The sequence below is a fragment of the Myotis nattereri genome (genome assembly GCF_964212035.1).
Source record: "Myotis nattereri genome assembly, chromosome: 8".
Taxonomy (NCBI): Eukaryota; Metazoa; Chordata; class Mammalia; order Chiroptera; family Vespertilionidae; genus Myotis; species Myotis nattereri.
The window spans coordinates 74,989,168-75,015,976 of NC_138083.1; the positions used below are offsets into that span (position 1 = coordinate 74,989,168).

At 43.2% G+C, this 26,809-nt stretch overlaps 1 protein-coding gene across 3 annotated transcripts in view; it reads left to right on the forward strand.

The window, feature by feature from the left end:
- Nucleotides 1–9,889, forward strand: part of GALNT1 (polypeptide N-acetylgalactosaminyltransferase 1) — a 77,063-nt gene extending 67,174 nt beyond the window's left edge. For all 3 annotated transcript variants that reach the window (XM_081097429.1, XM_081097427.1, XM_081097428.1), the window contains 3 exons: nucleotides 4,214–4,312; nucleotides 4,771–4,905; nucleotides 8,953–9,889. In XM_081097429.1, coding sequence (XP_080953555.1) covers nucleotides 4,214–4,312; nucleotides 4,771–4,905; nucleotides 8,953–9,099 — 381 coding nt within the window. In that variant the 3' untranslated portion in view covers nucleotides 9,100–9,889. The remainder of the gene's footprint in view (nucleotides 1–4,213; nucleotides 4,313–4,770; nucleotides 4,906–8,952) is intronic.
- Nucleotides 9,890–26,809: the final 16,920 nt, after the last annotated feature.

Here is a 26,809-nt window from a genome sequence, read left to right on the forward strand (position 1 = left end):
CTTAGCCACTGATCCCATACTGTTCCTCACATCTAACCAATCTTTACCTTATGGCAAGGATTGAAAAAGTGACTCCATATTCTATTTTACTAGATGCCAAAAATTCTTTAACCGCTAACGTTGTCCCCCCCTAATGGAGATGGCAAGATTTGTGAGGAGGCTAGAGTAGAAATGAAGGAACTTAGCTCTGATTCTTAGCGGTTTCCCAAGAATGAGTGCATTCACAATTATTTTCAACTCTTAAAGTGAAAAATAATATTTTAGAGATAGATGTATATACCTAAGTTGCTACGTCAGAAGGAACTAAAGAGTTACTTGATCTGTGGATAAGGAAGGGAAACGGACATTTATTGTGGGCCTACTATGTGTCAGTTCCTACGAGGCTCATTGAGAGATCTCAGCACCCCTGAGACTGGTATCCCTGTTTTACAGGTGAGAAAATGAGGTTTTTACAGCAGCATTTCCCATTTACTGAGTAGAGAATGCTGTATCCGCTGTCCCTCAGGGTGCTCACTCAGAAAGACGGGTGGGAGAGAGGGAGTGGATTTTGTGGCCCAAAATGTTTGGGAAATGCTATTTTTTAATGTCCTCCTATACTATCAGACCCTACCCTACCAAGAGTCACAGCATGTAAAAGGCTTTGAGAAGTCTTTTAGCAAATAAACCTATTTAAACTTGTTTAACCCAGTATTTCCCAAACACGTTTGATTGCAAAATCCTTTCAGTAGCACGTGTATCCAAACCTGGCCAGATAATGTTGTTCAGATTGTGGTTCGGGGCATCACTGTCTTAGGATCCCGACCTGCCAATGGTTTCATGGCATGTAATGGAAGTGTCGGAGTGAGGGCCAGGTCTGCATCCCCAAACCCACTCTCACTCCCACCCATCTGCCTCCAGACACCGTGAAAGTGCAGCTAATTCCCTGACCACCACAGTTCAGATATTGCTATGATTGAGGTAGAAAACTTCCTGCTTCTAACAATTCCTCACGCTTTGGCAGTCTCACAATTAGTTGTACATGGTGCCTACAACTGTTTTGGTTTGGCTCATTGGCAGTTCTGGTTCTATGACTGGTATTATTCAGTCATAAAGAAATCCTATAAAAAGGACCATTCGTCTACAAACCTTCCCCTTTGACATAATTTAGATCCCCTAGGACAGGGGTGGGCAAACTTTTTGACTCGAGGGCCACAATGGGTTCTTAAACTGGACCGGAGGGCTGGAACAAAAGCATGGATGGAGTATTTGTGTGAACTAATATAAATTCAAAGTAAACATCATTACATAAAAGGGTACGGTCTTTTTTTTTTTTTTTTTTTTTAGTTTTATTCATTTCAAATGGGCCGGATCCGGCCCGCGGGCCGTAGTTTGCCCACGGCTGCCCTAGGATGTCTACTAACTTGGGCCTTCCACGTGCCTCCACAGAGGGCCCAGGCTGTGGTAGCAGCTTCCTAGCCAGCTTGTGCACCATTTCTCTCATTGACAAGTAGCCCTCACAAAAGGTGGAAGACTTTTTCCTGTGTGTCAGCATGTAGTCCTGCACAGCCAGTGTTGTAGCCAGTAGCCACATGTGGCTGTTTAAATTAAATTCAAATTCAATGCCTCAGTCACACTAGGCACCTGTGGCTGGTGGCTCCATATTGGATGGCACAGATATAAAGCATTTCCATCATCATAGAAAGTTCTGTTGGACAAAGGTGGGGACATTATCAACACAATAGCCAATACAGGAGGCTGTTCATCGATCTTGCCATCATTCCATAAATTTCACCCTTCCCAGGCCCTAAAGTTGAGTTGTTCATATTTGCTTGTCAAACCCAGCGAATTAAAAACTCATAACTGCTGTATATCTTCCATAATCATCTTTACTCTCAAGTGATTTAGAAAATGTGCATCCTAAAACAACTTTCTTAGGGATGTATTACATCAAATTCCCAACCACCCTGTCAGTAGTTATTTTCTGCTCCATTAAAGAGAACATCAGAAGAACATTTATATTCAGGAGTATCTACTCCCAATGAGAAGAGCTCCCTTCTTTTTCTATAGCAAATCGGTCTTTTAGTTTGAGGTGACTCAATAATTTAGAATCTCAGTTGGTATTGGAAATCCTGATAATCTTCAAGTACTGTGTTACCAAAGAAGGGGACTTCTCTTGTTTCTCTTTCCAAGATAGTCATCAAAATATCACTTGAAATGTGAATAAACCAGAAGAAATTCATAGTGTAATAAGACTACTGAGCACTTTTTGTGGATCTGTCCTGTATGTAAACCAGAGATGGGACAGAGCCTTCTAAGCGCGGGAGAACCCAGAAGCTAGCCCATCTTTTCCTTAGATTACACTTCAAAATCCTAACTTGTCAGGAGGTTCTCACTTTTTTTTTTTCTAGTTTTTGTCCTTTTTTTTTTTTTTTTAGAAATCCAGCAAAGGCAACATTTGACTAGAACTGTGGTCGGCAAACCACGGCTCGTGAGCCATATGCGGCTCTTTGGCCCCTTGAGTGTGGCTCTTCCACAAAATACCACGAGTGGGCGCACACGTACAGTGCGATTGAAACTTCGTGGCCCATGCGCAGAAGTCAGTATTTTGTGGAAAAGCCACACTCAAGGAGCCAAAGAGCCGCATGTGGCTCGCAAGCCGCAGTTTGCTGACCACTGGACTAGAACATCCTTACATTAACCACTCTTAAATTCTTTTCTATAATTTCTCTTCTTCCTGATAACATGCCTGTACATTTTATGTCAGCCTGTATTTTCCAACTATCAGCATTATACTTGGGAAAATCCTGTCTTATATGAACTGAGTTTGAGATGGGAGGAATAGCAGATTGTTACTATTTCTGAGCTAGACTCTGAATAGATACGTGGATGTGCATTGTATTACCTAACCCAGCACAGAGCCAGGTACCTCCCAGGTACTGTTAGGAAATTGATCTCAGAAGGTTTGGGTTATTTGGATTGAAGCCCAGGTCCCACTTATGCCAAAATCCCAGTTCCTATTCCTGAGAGCCGTGAATAATAGTTTTTCACACCTATGTTTTTGCATCTTTATAATAATGCATATGGGCTTGTTAGTACCTTACACAATATTGGAATAATATGTAGACTGTACATTTGTTTATAAAAAATGGCTTATTTGTGGTTTTAACTTTATCCACACTTCATCACAACACAAAACTAGTTACATTTTCTTCTGTCTACATGACATGACAGGTGTAGTTTGTCGTATACAGTGGGGCCTTGACTTACGAGTTTAATTCATTCCGTGACCAAGCTCGAAACTCAAATTACTTGTATGTCAAATCATTAAAGTTAATACTTTAAGCAATAAAAAAAAAAAAAATCATTAAAGTGAACGAGTGAGACACGTGATGCTGGGCTGCTGATGTGGCGTTCACTGTGACGTTTGCTGCGCCAACTAGCGGTGGGGTATCTGAAGCTGGCTCGTAACCTGAATTTTAGCTCGCAACTCAAAGCAAAAAATCGGCCGAGAGACGGCTCGTTGTCTTGAAAAATTCGTTAGTCGGGACACTCGTAAGTCAAGGCCCCACTGTATCTCCCTTTGGCCTACCTGCTAACATCCATAGGAATAGATTGAGGACTTTCAAATGTCTGTTAGTTCACAATATGCTTTTAAACTGCAACAATTCAGAGGAAACAAACATATCAAGGGGCATTGCTTAAAATACTCCTCCTGATTTTGATAACTGGCTTAAATTCCTTTTATGTAACTGATGGTCATCTAACGAAAGAGTGGTGTTTGCACCACACCATGATTATACTCCCCGTGAAGCCAAGCTCCAAACTCTGATTAGAAAGTATCCCCATTGAGTAGCCTAAGAGCTCATCAGAGTAGTCATCAAAATTATTGTATCCACAGGAGTTGTTAAATTGCTTTAAATTATTAGGCAAAATAGAGCTTATTGAACTAAATACAAATCCCAGAAGAAAAGCTTGGGGGGAAAAAGAAATAAGAATTTTAAGGATTTCTCTCTGAAACACAAACATGAGTAAGACCTCTCTAGACCCCAAAATTTTAGGTAGACATTGATTCCGCTGCTGCTGCTCCTCCATCCCCCAAACTCATAGCCCTTGTCATGCGTCTGAGGTTGTTTTATAGTAAAGTTTAGATTGATTTTAATGTGTGCGTATCTGTACCTATGCGTCTGGTTAATCTCTTTCCCTTCTGATGTTTGCGTTATTCTCTGTCCCATAGATACGCAATGTAGAAACAAATCAGTGTCTTGATAACATGGCTAGAAAAGAGAATGAAAAAGTTGGAATCTTTAACTGTCACGGTATGGGTGGCAATCAGGTGAGTATTTTAGTAAAGCTTTAAAGGGATAATTTTCAGATTTTTCTGTTCATTTAATCTCATGATGTCATTCAGGAAATACTTTCCTACATTTAAGTAGAAAATAATAAAGACCTTTAGGAGAAGGGAGCCTTCAATCTAATGATTATTTTTAAGTGAAACATTTGTAAAAGGCCCCTTGTGAGAACTGTATTTACGTTGCTGTGCGTGAGGTTTATTTTGCCCTTTTTCGCAAACAGATGACAGTCCTTGACAATACACTCAGTGTGTACATAGGAATTTTTTCTTTCCTCTGTGTAAAGTTAGTGGTAGCTATTCTGAGTCACTTACTCTCTATTACATTAATAAAGTTCAAAATTGTTTTTCTTGAATTATTTGTTTTTTCCCCTCCAGATATTGGGTGTATAAAACACTGGCTGTACTGTGACGGCTTACATGGGGGCATGCTTGTTTTTCAGGTTTTCTCTTACACTGCCAACAAAGAAATTAGGACAGATGACCTTTGCTTGGATGTCTCCAAACTCAACGGCCCAGTCACAATGCTCAAATGCCACCACCTAAAAGGCAACCAACTTTGGGAGTATGATCCCGTGGTAAGTTATATGTACGTGAATAAGATAAAATATATAAAATGATATGTGCTGTTGGGTATATTTATAGACTTTATCGCTAAAAAATGAACTCTTGGGGAATCTGAATATAGGTCAAATTGTTCTTATACTCTAAAGCAGGGGTCCTCAAACTTTTTAAACAGGGGGCCAGTTCACTGTCCCTCAGACCGTTGGAGGGCCGGACTATAGTTTAAAAAAAAACTATGAACAAATTCCTATGCACACCGCACATATCTTATTTTGAAGTAAAAAAACAAAACGGGAACAAATACAACATTTGTATTTGCATGTGGCCCGCGGGCTGTAGTTTGAGGACCCCTGCTCTAAAGATTGACAGGTGGGAAAAACAATATGCATAAAATAAGCATGTTTTAATCTCCCTGAAATTAAACTGGCCTTGCCTCCAGTCCCTGGGTCCTTGTCACTAAGTAGCTCCCATCCCTCTGTATGTCCTCAAGCTCGCAGGCTTGCAAGAGGGAATGGAGCGGTAAGTAGGCTCTGTAAGTCCTGCATTAAACACTTAGCCCCAGTTAATGAAACTCTGGCTCACGAGGATAGTTCAGTGACAACCCCCCCTCACCTCCTGTCTGACCAACCTCCCAACTTGTGGTTTTGCTCTACGGTTCTGGAATCAGCATCAAGATGTCTTTTCTCTGGTTCTTCTTTTTCTGTTTATAAGCCCTAGTGTTCTTCTTTCTGTAAGGAAAGACTTGTTCCTGAAGTAAAAGACTTTACTTTCTATGCGCATTGATAGATGGCGAGTGAATGGCCAGCTCGCGCCTCTGCTTCCCAGCCCCGGCTCCTGCCTCCACCTGGCTTCTCGGGCTCTGGATGCGGAGCTCCTCGTGGCTGTTGCTGAGCTGATGATAGTTTAGAAGCATCTTACCCACTGACTTTAGATACACTACTGTTTAGTGTCTTCTCTTAGCTTTCTCTCTATTTCCTTTTGTGTGCTTGGCTCACTCTGCTTTTTCATTCTTTCCCTTATGGAGATGTCCAAAGTTATGACTTTGCCCATCTTTTCTCCCTATATGTTGCCATATACAAACCCTGGTCCACTTTCATCACCAACCTGCTATTTTCTGAACTTGCCCTGTACTTTCCCACTTTACATTTAAGATCATACACTTCCCTCTACCTAACAAATCCTACCCATTCTTGAGGGCCCATCTTTGACATCACTTGCATGAATCCCTACCAGAAATTAGCTCTGTCATAATTTAGTTATAATCGTCTCTGACCCCTCTAATGCTCTGCTTCTTTGTAGTGTTTATTTATTTATTTATTTTTTAAAATATATTTTATTGATTTTTTTACAGAGAGGAAGGGAGAGGGATAGAGTCAGAAACATCGATGAGAGAGAAACATCGATCAGCTGCCTCCTGCACACTCCCCACTGGGTATGTGCCCGCAACCGAGGTACATGCCCTTGACCGGAATCGAACCTGGGACCCTTGAGTCCAAAGGCCGACGCTCTATCCACTGAGCCAAACCGGTTAGGGCTGTAGTGTTTATTTTTTATCTACCAGTCTTTTCTGGACTATAGATGGTTAGATCCTAGAGGGCAAACACCATGTTTTATAATTCCTGGGTCTCCCTTCACCATGTAAACTATAGTAAAAATAACATTAAATATAGCAGTAGCCAAGTTAAAATTACCATTGGAAATAGCCTGAATATTCAGTTCCAGGGTTTTTTGTGGTACATGCTACTGCCATTTTGGGTAGTACTGCGTACTGCAGTGTGCAGTCTCTGACCCCAGACCGTAAATGCCAGTGGCATCCCAGAGTCATCGTGACAACCCAAGTGTTTTAAAAATTAAAAGCCTCCCAATTAATGTTCATTAAAAAAGGACAGCCTGTCAGTTAGGTAACATAAACAGGGGTTGACTTGTCTTAGTAAGCCTGGAGGTAAGTGGCTTCCCATGTGGATTCAGCTGCACCCAGAGTGGACCAGTAACCGGTGTCTGTGTTAGGAGTTCATTTTAATAAACCTAAATAAGTGAAATAATTTTAGAAATTGGGATGAGAGGACCAATTCCCCTACTAAATTTTTTGTTGTGTCCAATTTGTATATTTTTATTAACACTAACAGTTGACACTCAGAGAAGCTTTTCAGGGCCTTCTGGAATGTCTGAGGGTTTTGTCTTACACGTGACCCAAGGCCTGGGCAGCAGGCGGTGTGCACGGGGACCTCCAGCTCTCTGTTCTGCCAGATCGCGTTCCTGGCTGCTGGGGGTGTTGCTAGGCTATTGAGTTTTTCCAGCGTGAGTGCCATTTATCAGGAGCTTCCTCTGAGCTAGCACTTTCTGTACATTATCTTAATCTTTCCTCTTAACCGTTTCAAGCATTTTTGTCCCCATTTTATAGATATGAACCTGGGGCTCAGAGAGGTTTTTGTTCAGGGGCAGTCAAGCACCACATACAACAGAACACGTATTACAGTGGAGCTGAAAAATTCCAATTGCATGACCCGGCGTTACAGCACATCTCTCACCTATTTGTGGTGACGCTGGTATAAACCTACTGCGCTGCCAAGTGGTTTGATACTACAACACAGACAATTACGTACAGTACATAATACTTGATAATGACTGTGTTACTGGTTTATGTATTTAAAAATAACGAAATATAGTAGAGTCTACTCTTTCTACTTACAAACAAAAAAGGTTTGCTGTAAAACAGCATACCGTGTTTAAACAGGCAGCAGCCTCATCCATCCTGTGTTTACGGCATTTTCTTGATTGCATCAATTTCTCTTGTGCTTGATTTAATCTTGTACTGTTTTCTGTAGTGATGTGCTGTACGGGCTTGCAGCGTAGGAGCAATAGGCTGTAACATCTAGGTTTGTGTAAGTCACTCTTATGACGTTCACACAATGATGGAATTGCCTGATGATACATTGCTCAGAACATATCTCCATCATAAAACAGTCTGTGGCAGTAGTTGGTATGTGATAAATCTGGAATTTATTCTAGAAATGTCTGACTGCATAGCCCTTTCTCTCAACAAGTAAACTATAGAATATCTGCATAAAAACCACCACAATCATGCTGACTCTGGTCCAGGTTCTATAAGAATTAACATATGTAATACTGAACCTACAGTCAGCGTTGGTAGTAAACTATGACATCTGCACATGTGTACTGCCTTTGGCCAATTTCTGCTTTGACCACAATACGGGATAAATGACTGTAAGCTAAAATAGTTGTATTATACTCAATCACTAGGTTTTAAGTTCACGCAATAGGAATTTTTGAGCTCCACTGTAATGTTAATTACATTAAAATAGTGCCATAAGTAAAAAGTGAGATAAGTGTATATCAGTAAACATTTTCACATTTCCTTTACATGTATAAACCCTTATAGGGTAATGCTCGATACAGATTCCTACACAGTTGCTTTGGCGTCCTTACCCTGACCAGGGCTGCTGAGAATCAGATGCAGTACTGTGAGTCAGTGTGCCTGCTAGCTCTCCTCTGGCCTGTCCTTTTAAAAGTATCCCCAAAACCAGCATGACAGAAGGTACATAGCTGTATCTATTGGCCACTTACTAAGAACTGTGTATAAATCTTAGGATTCCTTATGATTTTGAATCTTACAAAGGACCTGCATGGAAGCACAGGATGCATTTGAACAGCCTTATCATAGGGAAATGAAGCAATTTTGAAATAGCTTTTTGAAAATAGGTTAAGGATCCTAAATTAAGAACAGCTAATCCAATCATATTCTTAGGAAACTGAAGCACAAAAAAGTAAAATTTCTCACAGAGCTTATGGGAGAATAGGACTAGAATGTAGGTCATCTTACTGCAAGGCCAGTAGAATCCCCTGTACCCCAGTGCCTTTCTCCCTCCCACAGTTCCTAATGCTATCTTTACATAGATGCCTTTCTCCATTATTATTTACATAATGTATATTACAAAAAATCCCTTTTCTACTGAAGAATTCAATAATCACCAGAAATGATGGCTGAGATGTTTTTGTTGTTTTCCACTTTCATGTTAAGACTCTTTTTCTGTGCTTTTCAGAAATTGACCCTGCAGCATGTGAACAGTAACCAGTGCCTGGATAAAGCCACGGAGGAGGACAGCCAGGTGCCCAGCATCAGAGACTGCAGCGGAGGCCGGTCCCAGCAGTGGCTTCTCCGCAACGTCACCCTTCCAGAAATATTCTGAGACCAAATTTACACAAGAAAAAAAAATAAGGGTTGACTGGGCTACCTCAGCATACATTTCTGCCACATTCTTACGTAGCAAAAAAGGGACAGTGCTCCCTCCTGCGGGACGTGAGGGTTCTCAGCCAGTAAGACTAGACTCGCTCCTCACGCGCCGTGAACCAGCCTCCTGCCACGTAGCGAGACTGTGCACACTGATGTTTACAAGGTCGAAGAGGCTTTCGTCAAGAGTCATTGTAAAGACTATTCAGACAGTGAAACAATCAGCGACATGTGCTTCCGGAAAGCTGCGCCTCGGAGGGTCTGCTTGCACAGCAGTGGTTTCCGCTGGGCATGCTGTCACAGTGAAGAATTTCCAAGATAGAACTGGTAGCCAGTATATTAATATTGATACAAAAATACATGAAAAGAACTGGAACCAGGTTCAAATCATGAAAATAACATTTTTACAAAAAAAAAAAACTATATTAAACAGGGTTTAAAGGAAATTAAAACAGAACTATGAGAAGTACAATTTGTTATAGTATAGTATCAAATTTCTATATAGATTTTATACCTCGGTGGGGAAAAACTGATTCCAGTGACATTCATTTTGTTTTCATCTGTGATAGTCATGGATGCTTTTTTATTTCTCCTTGGGGTGCTGAAATTGAGCTGGGGGAAAAGGCTCTTTGAACGTAGTTTTAATTGCTTTCTACAATTTTTAAAATTTGGTTTGTGGGCTGTTGGAATTGTAATTTTTAATTGCCTTCCAAAAATGGAGATTTAAAATAATGTTTGGTCTCACTGAACAGTTAGATATCTCAGTTGCTCTTGGGTCAGCTGGCTTACGGACTTTCTCACACACACAGATTTCTTAATAGATTTTCAACTTAACTTGATTCAGCCGATTATGCTTAATACCCAAGATTCATCTACTGTACTACAGGTTTGTTTTCACAGCAATAAATCTTCAGTTTTTGGTTTATGACTCCACTCAACAAAAGGCCTGCGGAAGTGATTTATTATTTGGGTATTTGGAGATGATGCATTTGATGGTTTTTTGGAAAACAGTTTTCACTCCATACTCAGATGTGCTTCATTGTCAAGTGCATATTTAGATTAGGTTCTTGAATTGTAATGAACTGCTGCTTTTTTAAAAAAAATAATAAAATTTTATGGAAAATGTTTAATTGGCATTTTTTAAATGAGTTAGCCAAAAAAGTGCAGTTATTATTCCATATTATTAATCCTGCACTTCTTTCCTAAATTTAGATTAAATTGGTTTCCTTTTTGTTTTCTAATACTGCAAAATAACCTGAGTATCAATTAAAAGTTAAATATCAATTAAGTTTTAATCTCATAGAAAATCTCATTGTGACATTTTTTCTGATAAGTAAAGCAATCCATTGGCAAAAGTGCATATGTTTTCCTTTATTTATAAGATTTTATTTAAGTGATACTCTTTTCTTTGATTATCAAAGACTTTCACTGCAGGCACTGCTATTTCTTGTGCCTAAGAATGTTTCTAAAAGTTGCATCACTAGATACTCCCAAGTCCAGTTACAGAAAGTTCTCATTTCAAGTCATCAGTATCAAGCGCACGTGGATGCTTTAAGGTGAGTCTGTAGTACAGACTGCAAACATTTTGTCCCCAGGAAATTTGCAATTAAGCAGTACTGATGGAATTATTTTTCCTGCTTCATGTAGGCCTAATGCTTGAGTAAACCAGATGTCTAATCAAAAATTATTTTCATGCTCAGAATTTCAGCTTTTGTACTCAAGCATAGCTTGGTTTTCTTCCTTACTGTAAGAAAGCTTAATAGCAGTGTGATTTAAAGTTTTGTTTTTTGTTTTTTAAGAGGGGGGTATGAGTGATTAATTCATGGGTACTTTTAGAACCTGTTAGATAACCCCATTGCCTTTATTTTTCTAATTAAAGAATTCCTAAATACTTTGAAAATATAAAATATTCCTGAATAGTTGTGCCTTACATTGATGTTATTTGAAGTTAAAATGAGTCCCTGATCATTATATCCATTTGTAGGTTAGGCAATATGCTAATTACTCCGTTATAAATCAAACTGAGAAGAAAAGAATAAATGAAAAAGAAGGCAAAGGATGAAAAGATGGGATTATTATTTGACCAGTGACGAATTCATAAATGTGACCAGGATAATTTAAATATCACAAATCTATCCACCCTACTCCAATTCCAATCCATTTTAATGTCTTTCTGTTCTTATTTGCATTCTTGAAGGGGAAAAAAAGTACTTTGTTCACCATTCTGAAAAACAGGGCAGCACATAGGCCATGTCTTCCTTTCCCTATTTGACATTCACTGAAAAACAGAGGTTCCTCTGTCAAGATGTGGTGCTCTTTTCATCTCCCAAGAAGAATACCAAGAGCAAGTTAATTCCAGAACTACATGTTATTCAAAGGAGAAAGAAAATCAGAAGGTAATATTCCTGAGGGATAACCATGAAAGGAGGAATACAAACAATCACTTTTTACACTGTTTGGGAAATTAGATGTATTTCTAATTATATGACACAGCTCCCATTTGATTTCTTGAAGATTACTGAGTGTTTGCTTGATAAATCTACCAGGACTATACATTTTGCAGGATATGAGGCAAAACTCTAGATGTACTGTCTGTACACGAGCAAAGAATTCACAAGGGAAATTAGAAAACAATAGCATCATCTAAGTTGCATAACTCAAAAGGAACTAAGATGTATGCAACTTATATCATGAAAACTATAAAATGTTGCTGAGAAACTATAGAACACAAATATGCTTATGGATTGAAAGACTGCATAATGTTAAGATCTCAATTTTGCACAAATTAAGCTATAGATTCAGTGAAATCAAAGTCTTAATGAGACTGTCTTGTATCAATTAGCAAATCCTAGTCTATATGGAAATGCACCAGACCCAGGATAGGCAAGATAATCTTGAAGAAAAAATTGGAAGACTTAACACTCCTCAATTTCATGACTTGCTTTAAAAGCTATAGTGATTAAGAGAGTGTAGTACTAAAGTTAGGGCAAACACATCAGGAGATAGAAGAGAGTCCAGAAATAGGCCCACACATGTGTATGGTCATTGGCTTTTCAACAAAACACCAAGCAATTCAATAGGGAAAGTTTTTTAGTTGGAGCTGGAGTAACTGGATTATCTGTATGAGGAAAAAAACATTTCTGCTTTCACACAGTACACAATTTATTCAAAATGGACCACAGGCCTAAATGTGAAGGGCAAAACAGTCTAGATGAACACAGTATTTTCATGACTCTTGGGGTAGGCAAAGATATCTTTGGGACACAACAGACATTAACCATAAAAGAAAAAAATAATAAATGTCACCAATATTAAACCCTTTTTCTAAAAGTGATACTTTTAAAATGAAATGGCAAGCCACAGCCAAGGAGAAAATGTTTGCAATCCATGGAACTGACAAAGGACTTGTATGCAGAAAAACAACTAAAAAGCTATTGCAAAAGCAACACAATATAAAAAGAGATTTCAATTCCTCACTTATAATAGTGGATAGAACAACCAGACAGAAGATCAATAAGCAGGTGGATAAATTAACACTACAGAGTAATTTGACATCAATAGATACAGAACACTCCAATTATGGCGGACGGCACATTCTTCTCAAGTGCACATGGTACACTCTAGAGCAGCCGTGGGCAAACTACGGCCTGCGGGCCGGATAAAAAAAAAGACCATACCCTTTTATGTAATGATGTTTACTTTGAATTTATATTAGTTCACACAAACACTCCATCCATGCTTTTGTTCCGGCCCTCCGGTCCAGTTTAAGAACCCATTGTGGCCCTCGAGTCAATAAGTTTGCCCACCCCTGGCCTAGAGTATACCACATGTTAGGCCACAAAACAAGTCAAATTCAAGAAGACAGATCAAACAAGGCATGTTTTCCTATTACAATGGAAGGAAGCTAGAAATCAATAGCTCAAGGAAAACTGGAAAATCCACAAATATGTGGAAATTAAATTATACACTCTTAACCAATGGGTCAAAGAACTCATGAGGAAAACTAGAAAATACCTTTGAGACAAGTAAAAATCAAAACAACATACCAAGCCTACCGGATGCCTGAAAGCAGTGCAAAGAGGGAAGTGTGTACCTGTAAATGAGTACTATAAAAAAACAGAAAGACTTCAAGTTAACAACTGAAATTTACACCTCAAGAAACCAGAAAAAAGGAAGAAAAAAAACACCTAAAACCAAATATAGTAGGAGGAAGGAAATAATAAATATTAGAGCGGAGATAAACTAAATAAAAAATAGAAAAAAGCAAAATTAAGATTTTTAAAAGATAAACTAAATGACAAATCCTTAGCTAAATTAAGAAAAAAAAGATTCAAATAACAAATCAGAAATGAAAGGGGGGGCATTACAACCAAGAATACTATGAACAATTATACACCAACAAATTGGATAACATAGAAGAAATGGATAAGGTCCTGGAAACACATAACATGCCAAGACTAAATAATGAAATAACAGAAAATCTGAAGAGACCACTGATGAGTGAGAAGATTGTCAGTAATAACAATAAAATGTTCCCAACAAAGAAAAGCCCAAGACCGGATGACTTCACAAGTGAATTCTACAAAACATTTAAAGATGTAACACCAATCCTGAAACTCTTCCACAAAGTTTAAGAAGAGGGTACACTTCAAAGCTCATTCTTTCAGGCTAGCATTACCCTGATACCAAAGCCAGACAAAGACAACAAGAAAATAAAACAATACACCAATGTCTCTGATAAATATTGATGCAAAAATTCTTAACAAAATACTAGCAAATGTATAATTCAACAAAACATTAAAAGGATTCTACACCATGACCAAGTGGAATTTATTCCTGGAATGCTAGGCTCAACCTACAAAAATCAATTGCTGTAATATACCACATTAACAGAAATGAAGGACAAAACCACCTAATCATCTCAGTTGATACAGAAAAACATATGAGAAGATTCAATACCTTTTAATGATTTAAAAACAATCAACAAACTGCCCTAGCTGGTTTGGCTCAGTGGATAGAGCATCGGCCTGCAGACTGAAGGGTCCTGAGTTCGATTCTGGTCAAGGGCACCTGCCCAGGTTGCAGCTCGATCCCCAGTGTGGGGCGTGCAGGAGGCAGCCAATCAATGATTCCCTCTCATCATTGATGTTTCTATCTCTCCCTCTTTCTCTGAAATCAATAAAAATATTTTTTAAAAACTCAATCAACAAACTGAAAATAGAAACTATCACAACATAATAAGGCCAGACATGAAAGGCCCACGGGTATTATCATGAAAGATAAAGTTTTTCCTCAAAATCAGGAACAAGACAAGGATGCCTTCTCTTGCCATTTCTGTTCAACGAAGTAATGGGAGTCTTGGCCAGAACACTTCGGCAACAATAACAAAAATCCAAATGAGAATGGAAGAAGTAAATTATCTCTGTTTGCAGATGACATGATCTTATATGTAGAAACTCCTCAAGATTACACACATACACACAACCCTGTTAGAATAAACAAATTCAGCAAGACTGCTGGATACAAAATCAACACACAAAACGGCAGCATTTCTATACACTACCCGTAAACATGAACAATCTCAAAAGGAAATTATGGAAACAATTCCATTTATGACAACATCAAAAAGAATAAAATACTTAGGAATAAACCCAACCAAGGAGATAGAAGACTTATATACTGAGAACTATAAAACCTAGCTGAAAGAAATTAAAATTAAGTGGAAAGATAAGCCTATATTAATTGAGTGATTTAATATTGTTAACATGTTTATACTACTCAAAGCAATCTATAAGTTCAACACAAGACCCATCAAAATTCCAAGAGCATTTTTTTAGGCAGAAATAGAACAGCCTCCTCAGCAAGGTCACCAAGGAGAAGAGCCCTGTGCTTTAGGAGGCCCTGACTGGCTGCAGAGACCGGATCGCCGGGAAGCTGCAAGCAGATGACCCAGCATCTCCGAAGGCCTGTGGGGATGCTGCTTGTTTGCGCAAAGCGGGTCACAGCAAAAGAATCAAACTAAAGGGGGTGTTAAGTAAGAGTGATGGAGCCTCTAGTTCCCCCAAGTGCCTGTGGAGTCCATGATTTCCCTTCCTGGAGGTGGTGGTGTCGGGTGAGGCAGGGTCAGGAATCCACTGTCATCCAAGAGTGTGGAACCCACTCACTGAGCAGCTCCACCGCAAGTGGCTCTGCTCATTCCCATACCTGTCCACCAGCCATCTTTTGGGGCCTCCTGCATTTGGAAGGGGCTCCCTTAAGAACAAAACTTTTCCACAACTTTTAGCCACTTCCTTTGTTCCATTCTGATGAAACGAAGGCAGAAGGGCTGCCCTGACTGCTCCAGCTCCTGCTCATGGGCCAGAAAGAATCTTCGCTTCCTGCCCCTGCGGTGGGCCTTTGCCAGGCAACGCGGCCCTGCACAGCCTGCAGGAGGGAGAGGGGGAGACAGTCGCTTTTCATAGCTGTGCCATTTGAACAGCCAGAGGCCGGGCGGGGTGGGCGATGAAAGGAGAAGTCTGGCATTGTGGGAAGAACAGAGGCTTTGAGGTCAGTCACCCGTTCAAACACACTTGTCAGCTGAGACACCTTTAGCAAGGCCCTCAATCTCTCTGGACCCTGTCTCGTCATCTCGCAAATGCCTGCCTCTTCGGGCAGTTATAACACCTTGACAATGGCATTAGCAAGCGATTCCCCATCATCTGCCTCTGCTAGGCTGGTGCCTGTGTGGGGCTGCTGCACCCAGGGTGTGCCAGACCAACCAAGAGTGTAAATCTGGTCCTTGGCCGATCTATGACGTGATCTGACTCCAGCAAAGAAACATTTGAAACTGCAAAAAACGGAAACGAAACAGCAGAGTGTTTACTCTTCCATATTTCCACTGTGACTCAGCCCAGCCCACCTGACTCCACCCTGCACCAGGGAAGGCTGGTCAGCAGACCACAGGCAGCCGAGGGGATAAAGCGCTGGCTGGAGAAGGAGGGACAAAGGAGGGAAAAGGAAAGTCCCAATCTCCCTCAGGACTGAAGACTCAAGACCCCTAGATACAGGACCAACAGAGAGCATTCAACACTGGATTAAAAGTATAATTCATTAAAAAAAAGTATAATTCACGGCAACCAAGTTGGGATTGTCTCAAAATGTAACTAAGGGTCAGCAGAAAAGTCTATGACTGTATTGGGCCAGTAGATGTTTGGTAAAACATTACCAGTAAAAACTTGCTGCAAAAGCATGTGCTTAATATATATTTCTTAAAAGCACCCTTGTGCTTTAATTAATATTTCAAACCAAAAGCGAAAGTTATATTTAGAGATAAAACCCTAGGGACTATGCTATTTAAATCAAACAAAACAAGGATGCCTGTGAGCACCATTACCCCTTAACAGTGCTCAGGAAGCTCTGGGCAATGCATTAGGACATGAAACAGAAAGGAGGGGCAAACATAAAAATAAAAATCAAGCCCTGGCTGGTTTGGCTCAGTGGATAGAGCGTCAGCCTGCGAACTGAAAGGTCCCAGGTTCGATTCCAGTCAAGGGCACATGCCCGGGTTGTGGGCTCGATCCCCAGTGGGGAACTTGCAAGAGGCAGCCAATCCATGATTCTCTCTCATCATGGATGTTTCTATCTCTCTCTCCCTCTTCCTTCCTCTCTGAAATCAATAAAAATATATTAAAAAAAAAAACACACAAGACAGATGTATTTAAAAAATAAATAAAATAAATAAAAATCAACAATTTGCTGTCATTATTTGCAGATGATTGTCATTTATTTGTTCATTAATTCACCAAATATACCCTGAGAGCCTCCTCTATGTCCCACACCATTCAAGGACTCAGAATGCGGGGGGCAGGGGCAGAGAGACAGATGAAAACCCAAGTAAACAAAAAGCAAGGACACAATAAAGAATGTGCCTTGGAGAAAACCAAGTGTCAGAGGGGAGGGGGATGCCTAGCTGCAGAAGGGATTTTGGCCAGACCCTGACAGGTACAAGAGCAGGCCATGAGGCAATTGGGCAGTGCTCCAGGTGGGGGCGCTGCAAGGGCAAAGGCCCTGGGGGTCAGATGTTACAGGCAGAATAGTGGCTCCCTAAAATGGCCAGGCCCTAATCCCTGGAACCTGTGACTATATTGGGTTACTCAGCAAAGGAGAGGTAAGGTTGCAGATGGAAATAAGGTTGCTAATCAGCAGACACGGAGATGGGGAAATTATCCTGGGTTATCTGGGCGGATCCAACACAAACCCGGGTGTCCTTAATGTAACAGAGAAAGGCAGAAGAGCCGCACCAGAGTGGCGCACTGTAACAGAGACTCAGGTGGCCACTGCTGGCCCTGAAGACGATGGAGGCCATGAGCCACCAAACCAGCAACCTCTACAGCTGGAAATAGTGAGAAAAGAGATGCTCCCTAACATCTCCAGAAAGGAATAGGGCCCTATTGACACCCTGATGTTAGGCCAGTGAAACCCATTTTAGACGTCCAGAATGTGACGATAATAAATGTGTGTTTTTAAGCTACTAGTTTGTGTTAATTTGTTACAGCAGCCACTTATAATGGTGGATTACATTGATCTATTTTCAAATAATGAGCCAGCACTACATGCGTGGAATAAACCCCATTTAGTCATGGTGTGTAGTTACTTTATAGACTGATAAATTGTTTACTAATGTATGGTGAAGAGTGTTTGCATTTATAGTCACGAGGGATACTGGTCTGTAGATGTCTTTGTTGTGCTATCATCACGCAGTTTGGAAGCAGGAGAAAGCTCAGTTCATAAAAATGACTGAGATGTGTTCCTGAAAGAGACTGTGCAGCACTAGAATAGAATTCTTCAGTTGTTTGGTAAAAGTATCCAGTTAAGCCATTTCATCCTGGAAATTTCTTTTCTAGAATTTAAACTACAGATTCAATAGCTCTAATAGTTGTAGGGCTAATTATCTGTTTCATATTGGGCAGACTTAGCAGTTTGTATTTTTCGAGGAATTAGTTCACTTCATCTAAGTTGTCAAACTTTTGTGTACAGAAGAGTCCGTAGTACTCCCTTATTATTCTTTTGATGTCTGCAGGGTCTGTAGTGGTAGCTCCTGTTTAATTCCTGATATTGGTTAATTTTTCATCCCTCTCTTTTTAAAAATTTGGCAGTCTTGCTAGAGGTTTATCAATATTATTGATCTTTTCAAAGAATTTGTTTTGGTTTCACTGATTCTTTTATATTATTTTTCTATTTTCAGTTTCATTGATTTCCGCCCTCATCTTTATTTCCTCTGTTCTGCTTGCTTTGAGCTTATTTTGGTCTAGTTTCTCAAGATGGGAGTTTACATTGATTTGAAACATTCTTTCTTATATAACTGGTGCTACAAATTTCCCTCTCAGCACTGCCTTGGATGTATCTCACATTTTGATATGTTTGTATTTTCACTGTCATTTAGTTCATTTTGTTTTTAATTACCCTTGAGATTTCCTCTTTAACACATGGTTTATGTAGAAGTGTGTTGTTTAGTTTCTAAGTGTTTTAGGACTTTCCTATTTTTTCTATCATTTATTTCCAGTTTGAATCCATTATGGTGAAAAACAACTACAACAACCCATAATCTGTATGATTTCCATTCTTTTAAATTTGTTGGAGTTTACTCTATGACCGAGGATATGATCTATCTTGGTAAGTGTACCTTGGGCACTTAAAAAGAATGTGCTATTGTTGGGTAGACTGTTCTAAAAATGTTAGATTCTGTTTTTTGATGATGATGATGATGAATTCTATATCCTTGCTAATTTTCTAATTGTTCTTGGTTTTTTAACCTGTTTTTTCTCTATTGTTTGGGTTGGGTAATTTTTCCTGTTTTTTTTTTTTAATTGCTTACATGTTTGTTTATTTTTATATAGATGTATAAATTATTGTCTATGTTTTATATTTGAGATTCTTAATTTATATGTACAAATAAATATTTACAATAATTATTTGCCTGTAAATCTAAGGACACCCCCCACCCCCGCCCATCCCTTCCCAAATAATGATTCTCTATTTGATGCCCATGTGCCCATTCGGGCTTTTCCTATCACCTCTAAACAGATTCCACCACCCTCCCATACTTGCTCTCCCACCTTCCCCCATGTCTGCTAATCTCAGGAGGCCATCTCAAAGCAAGTTCACCACAGCCACGTCAACAAGACGACCTCTCAACCTGGCATCTCAAAGCAAGAAGCTCGGTACAGGGCAGCACCAATGGACAGCTAGCAAAAAGGTCCTGTCACCTTTCCCCAGACCCTTCAGTATCGAGTCTGGCTCTTGCCACCTATCAAGCAAACTCAAATCCTCTTTGAAACTTCCCCTAACCCAGTGGTCAGCAAACCGCGGCTCACAAGCCACATGCGGCTCTTTGGCCCCTTGAGTGTGGCTCTTCCACAAAATACACGTGCGGGCGTGCACATACAGTGCGATTAAAACTTCGTGGCCCATGCGCAGAAGTCGGTTTTCGGAAAGGAGATAGACGAAACAAGTATACAAGACGAGTGTGGATGGAAGAGGTGGAAGGGGTCGACCTCAGCGAACGTACCTCAATCAGATTGAGGACGTTTTTAGCAAAGGCCAGCTTAGGAGTGCCCTAATTAAGTTAATAACAATGTACTGACCTATATAGTTTAAGTTTAAAAAATTTGGCTCTCAAAAGAAATTTCAATTGTTGTACTGTCGATATTTGGCTCTGTTGACTAATGAGTTTGCCGACCACTGCCCTAATCCAACGGTCAGTCACACTGTGAGAGGAGCTCATTGAGGAGCCTTGCAAGGAATGAGGCTCATCCCAGGGGCCCTGCAAGCAGGGGGAACCAGGTTCTGCCCCATCCGAGGCCCCATCAGAGGAGAGAACCTGGCCTGTAAGTACCAGGAGTCTCTCACTTCCCAGGATGCCCAGAGCCCAGGGGACCAAAGCCCCAAGATACCCGCACAGGCTCCAGCGTCACCAAGCCTACTCTCGCCAGCGCCAAGGTCACAGCAAGGTTACATGATCACGTCAGAAAATAAGACCTGTCAGGAGGGCAGAACTGAATGGAAGCCCACCAGATAGTATCCAGTGCTGCCAGCCTTGGACACCTTCCACCATGGCCAGTCTCCTCGTTATCACCGCACAAGCTGGGTGAAAACAAGCAAGCAAACAACAACAACAACAAAAACCCAGCCCTGGCCCCCAGAACCCGGTGCACAGGCCTCAGCTGCTGCAAACGCACCTTGAACTACCCATCCCGAGAGAGCAGGCTTCCTCAATTTAGTGCACCTCACTCAGTAAGTTTTATGGGGGCACGGGGGAGAGACAAATATGGAAACACATACCCCACACTCCTTTATTCACAAACACACAAAAAAAACCAAAACCTGGCCTACTCACGCACATCCTGGGCCAGCTGTCCCTGCGGGCAGCGAGGTGTCTGGAATTCCTCCCAGGAGCCCATGGCTGCCAGCGCCTCTAGCCTTTCGCCTGGAGAGCCACTCAGCGCACAGCTCCCCCTTCCACCCAGCGGGGCGCCGGGGAGGCTCCAAGAAGGGTGCACCCCGGCCCAGGGGCTGCAGCCTCGACCATGCTTCCCAGGGAAAGTCAGGTCTCGTAGGATCTCCAGAGACCCACGGGCCTGGGAGGGGTCCCGGGATGAGAAACACCTGGTGCCCCAGGTGCTGAGGGCCCTCCTCTCAAACTCCTCCTTAAAGAGTCTGCTCAGGCCACCTATCAACCAAACCCCTGTTCTCATTAACGCCTCACCCCCGCTAATGGGGAGCCACAGTGGTACCTCCCTGCCCCTCCCAGGGTCCCAGGTCCTAGAGACCAGCCCATGGTGTGCACCCTGGCTAGGGAGGGCTGTGTGGAGGCTGGCACTGCCCTGAGGAAGAGCAAGAACATCCAGGGGAGGTAGCCAGGGGGCGCCGACTCACCCCCGCTCAGCCTCCTGGGCCACGTCCACCTGGGAACATCCCCGCCTTCAGGGTACAGTGGTAGTTGCACACAGATGAAAGCACACAGCTGGCCAACTGGTGCCTCTTCCCCCAACCTGGCTCCCTCCTAGGTGTCTGTGGAGTGGAGTCTCTGTGGGGTTCTGGGAGGCACCCTGTACATCCCAAGGTTAGATACCCCCTGTCCCCTCACAACTGAGCCCCTGTCACCCCCAGGGATGCCCTGGAGGAAGCCTAAAGCAGAGTTCTCAAAGTGTGACCCATGTACGTGTTAGAAATCAAATTCTCAGGCCCCACCCCAGGCCGAATGTGTGAGAAGCTCTGGGGTTGACACTGACGTGCTAAAGTTTGTGTTAAAAGGATAATGTTCAGCAAAAAGTAAAACTCTGACTCTAACAGATATGAAATGAACACATGTAAAAGATTTCATTTAACTCGTTATTCATGAGGACGCCTGTAGGCTATTACAATGTAAAGGAGAATCCCCAAAACAGATGCATGGAACCTGCAAATGAATCCAGCATTGGCTTTTCCACATGGGGGAGGGTTGTGCCTCCAGCAAAATTCCTTTATGTCCATAGATACGAATCATTTGGCATTGCTATCAGTCATCTGCATCTTAGAGTTATAAAACAGCACTTTGGCAATAAAAAGGCCAGAATCAGATACCACCAAAGGGTGGGATCGACACAATTGCTGTCCTTGAAGCATATTTTTTCCCACACTGGGAAATTTGGCGAGCTGGGACCACACCCTGAGGGAGGTCCCAGGCTCTTAATTAACCCTGGAAACCCAGCCTCATCGACCTTCTAGGGGAACCAGAGCGGCTCGGACAGCCTCTTGAGTTGCATGTTGCACCTTGACAAGGACCTCGGATTCCCACAGTGCAGACCATCACACCTTCAGAGTTACCTCCGAATGCCCAACACGCTGGGATAAGCAGCTTACTTGACTGACATCTGTCAAATAATTTGCTTCCAAAAGGAATGCGTTTGCCAGGAAATACCTGGCTTTAGTTACTGCCGGACATTGCCAATCTTCAGAACAAATATCTACCGAAATGACTAGAACCACCTCTGTCTAACACCTCGAGGCCGGGTTTCCAGGCTCAGCACCTGTTTTCAAAGGCAGGGTGCAAGGAGTCAGGGCTGCTGGAGGAATCCAGCTTTTGTGAAAGATGCTGTCACTGAGCAGGGCCTGAGTGAGAGTTAGGCACGGGGCATGGCCGGGCCGGGCAGTCCACAGGAGCGGCAGTCACCTCTGCCCCAGCTCAAGGTGCACGACTGAGGTGGGAGGGAGCCGGGGAATGAGGCCCAGGTGTGGTTTATCTGTGGAAACGGTACTCTCTGAGCCAGAGCAGGGCAAGCAGGTGGGGGCCAATGTCATTCCTGGATCATATGATGCCCCCAAAGCACTGAGAACTTCTTGGAGCAGGAAAGCTGTCCTAAAGTGGCCACACAGTGCCTGGCACACAGTAGGTCCTCAGTCCTGCTGGCATTCACTCTGCCCTGCTCTTAGGAAACCCTGAGCTTTACAAGGGGCAGCCGGGGCTCCTGGGGAGGTGACTATGGGTCAGGCTCAGTGCAGCCTGCACACAGGCCCCCGGGGACAGGGACTTGAGGAGTGGGAAGGGAGTGGGGGTACGGTACAACCGCATTCAGGCCTTCATTTGTTTAGTGAATGTATATATTGGGCACCTACTACATACAAGGCTAAAATAGCAAAAGGTCATCCAGGAGTTTCTCAGTCTGGGTTCCATGGAACCTTAAGAGGTGCTCTGTGGAAACTAGATACCCCAGTTACACGGGTCTGGGAGACTGTAGGTTAGACAACTTGAGGCAAGCCTCTTGTTTCCCTGAGTCTTTTTACCCAGAGGTGACTCCAGCCAGGGATGCAATCATGAAGGTACCGGAGCGCCCTCTGGGGGAAACACCTATGGATGCAATCCAAACACCTACGGCCAATCCCCTCCTTTCAAGTTTAGGACCCTGATTCAGGAGTCAAAAATTCAGCCAAGTTCTTTGTTTTTGTTGTTGTTAATCCTCACCTGAGGATATTTTCCCATTGATTTTTTTTTAGAGAGAGTGGAAGGGAGAGGGAGAGCCAGAGAGAGAGAAACATCGATGTGAGAGAGACACATCCACTGGGGCTCCCTGGGACTGCCCTTCCCTCTCATCTCCACCTGGGCACACCCTCCCGCAGTCCTGGTTCTGGGTGGGATGGAGAAAGCACCTGTACCCTGTCTATATACCTTCCAGCATTCACGGAGTTGCTCTCTGAGGACTCAGAAGTGCACAGTAGCAGGTGAAGGGGTAGAAGAGCGGAATTTGAAACACGCCAGCCCCAGCAGTGAGTTCACCGTATCTGTCCTCCGCACCCATTGCCTGGGCTTGAGGCAGCCGGAGTCTGCAAGTGGATCCAGGGTAGCTGTGGCTGTGATCTGGGCAGTGCCAGCTAGCTGAGCAGTGTGACTCCAGTCAGTCTTATCAAGAGAATCCTTACGAGGACATCTGCACCAGTGACTCAACTGTCTCATCAGCGGTGGTGATTTGTTCCCACAGCTTGCTGGCAGAGTCAGCAATCTGCCAGTCCAGGTCTTTCTATGGAGGGCCAGATGTAGCAAGGTTCATCAAGGGGAGTTGGCCAGGGTGACTAGGCCAGCGGTGAGTTCTGTCCCAGAGCAAATACTCATGGTCACTTTCTGCAACAGTGTCATCGATGTCATCAACTTTGCTAAACCACCAGTACACCAGGCCCAGGAATTTAGGGGAGTCTTTGTGAGTCGAGGACCCCCTGAGTCGGTGGCTTTGCTCTAGGGGGCAGGGTGAGGGTACTATTTCCCTAAAGGGGTTGCTGTCACTTTTTAATGTAAAGCTGAGGGACTGGTGGGGCCAGGCCAATGGGCTCTTGAAAATGCCTTTTGCTAAGGGAGCCCACTGTATGGGAGAACATATTTGGCAATGGTACATCTGATAAAGGGTTAATATCCAAAATATATAAGGAACTCATACAACTTAACAAAAAGAAGACAAACAATCCAATTAAAAATGGGCAAAGGACCTAAATAGATACTTCTCCAAAGTAGACATACAGGTGGCCAAGAGACCTGAAAAATGCTCAAAGTCACTGATCATCAGAGAGATGCAAATTAAAATGACAATGTGGTATCACCTCACACCTGTCAGAATGGCTATCATCAACAAATCAACAAATGACATGTGTTGGCGAGGATGTGGAGAAAAGGGAACCTTAGTACACTGCTGGTAGGAATGAAGACTGGTGCAGCCATTATGGAAAACAGTATGGAGTTTCCTCAAAAAATTAAATATGGAACTTCCATTTGACCCAGTGACCCCACTTCTAGGAATATATCCTAAGAAACCCGAAACAACAATCAGAAAGGATATATGCACCCCTATGTTCATAGCGGCACAATTTTCCATAGCTAAAATGTGGAAACAGCCCAAGTGCCCATCAGTAGATGAGTGGGTGGAAAAGCTGTGGTACCTTTACACCATGGAGTACTATGCAGCAGTGAAAAAGAAGGATCTCTTATCCTTTGAGACAGCGTGGAGGGACCTGGAGAGCATCATGCTAAGTGAGGTAAGTCAGTCACAGAAAGACAAGTATCACATGATCTCACTCGTGTGGAATCTAATTAACAAAATAAACTGGTGAACAAGTGGATCCAGAGACATGGAAGCATGGGACAGAAGGTCTGGGGGAAGGAGGAGAGGAAGCAAGCTGGAAGGGATCAATGGGGGGAGGGGGGGAGAAAATGCCTTTTCCTTTTGAACAGAAGGCTGTTGGGCTCTTTTCACCTTGATAGTCATTGAGTCTGAGTTGATCCACCCACAGTGGGGATGTCTGGTCAGAGTCCCAAGGCATTCATGAATCAGGCATGTGGTTCCAACAGGAGCTTGGGAACAACTTCCTCAGAACAAACAAAGAAGTGGCTTGTCCAGCAGGTGGCGCCAGCATCCCAGGAAATGCCTCTGAGTAGCCGGGCAGCCATTGCATTTTTAACTAAAACGGATTTCTCTTTCTCTTGCTAGAATTCTGTATTGTTTCTGCTGGCACCCCAGGGGTGGTTTGGAAAGGAAAGGATGAAGGGGAAGCTGCACTCCACAGGTGCCTCTAGAAGGCCCTATAAGCAGCGACCCGGATGGGAGAATCCCCTCCCACCCTATGGGAGGGGAAGTGCAGACATGGAACCCCTCAGCTCTTACTATCGGTCCAGCCCTGGAAGCCGCAGCCACAACGCAGGAATCTGCCCAGGGCCCCGCCCACAGGCCACTTCGGTTTCCTTCCCTTCCACAAACTTCACCCAAACCCATCCATTGAAGTTGAGCTCTTTTTCTCCATGAGACGTGAACCAAGGAGTCACACAAGTCAGGGACTACAGTGCTAGAGTCCCGCACACCAGGAGGCCAGGCCACCCCTGGCTGGGAGCTCAGGAAGCCGGGGTTTTCTCCCTTCCTCCGGGTCTGTACCTGAGCAGGGACAGTTCTTCCTTCAGTGTCTGGGGTGTGAGATCAGGGGCATCTGTGCCAATAACCACCTTTTCAACCTGCAGGTTTCAGTGCTTTTGGGGGCCCCCAGCCCATGCCCAGTACTGAGAAATGGCCCGGACCAAAGAGTGGCCAGGGCTTCGCAGTGCTGGCCCACACAGTGGGAGATAAAGGAAAGCAAGAGGCTCCAGAACTGTCTCTCCCAGCACTGAACAAGCAATGCAGAGAGAATGTCAACAATGTATTGGATAACTGAAAAGGAATACTTTTTAAAAGCTTAAGTAATCAAAGGTAGGAGAGGGGAAACAGGAATGAAAAACAGAGGGAACGAATAGAAAACAAATAATACAATGGGAGGCCTGTATCCAAACATCAATTACATTAAATGTAAGTGAAGTAAATGCATCAATTAAAAGATAGAGATTGGCAGAATGGATTTTTTAAAGTGACCCAAGTGCATGCTGTCTACAAGAAACTCTCTTCAAATATTATGATACTAGAGGCCTGGTGCACAGATTCATGCACCAGTGGGGTCCCTTGGCCTGGCCTGCACGCTCTTGCAATCTGAGGTTCGGCCTAATCCCCGCAGGCCATATAAGATCTTTGGTTAATCTCTTCCCATCCTTCCCCCTCCTCCCTTCCCTCTAAGATTCATCAGTCTGTTCCATGTTTCCATGCCTGTGCATTGAGCATCTCCCCTCTGGTAGTCAGTGAGCAGCATAGCTACAGGTCAACAGTTGAACGGTAGCTTAGGCTTTTATATATATACTAGGGGCCCGGTGCACGAAATTCGTGCACTGGGTGTGTGTGTGGGGGGGGAGTGTCCCTCAGCCCAGCCTACCCCCTCTCACATACTGGGAGCCCTCAGGCGTTGACCCCCATCACCCTCCAATCGCAGGATCGGCCCCTTGCCCAGGCCTGATGTCTCTGACAGAGGCGTCAGGCCCAGGCAGGGGACCCTCATTTCCCCCCATCACTGGTTCTGCCCCCAGCCCAGGCCTGATGCCTCTGGCCCAGGCATCAGGCCTGGGCAGGGGGCCCCCAAGCCCCTCCGATTGCTGGCTCTGCCCCTTTCCCAGGCCTGATGCCTTGGCCAGAGGCGTAGACCCCCATCACCCTCCGATCACCTGATCAGCCCCTTGCCCAGGGTTGGCGGCGTGAGTGGGGCAGACACCGCAGCCGCCCCGCCAGCTCGCGTCCAGGTCTGCCGGCCAGATCGGGTCCGGG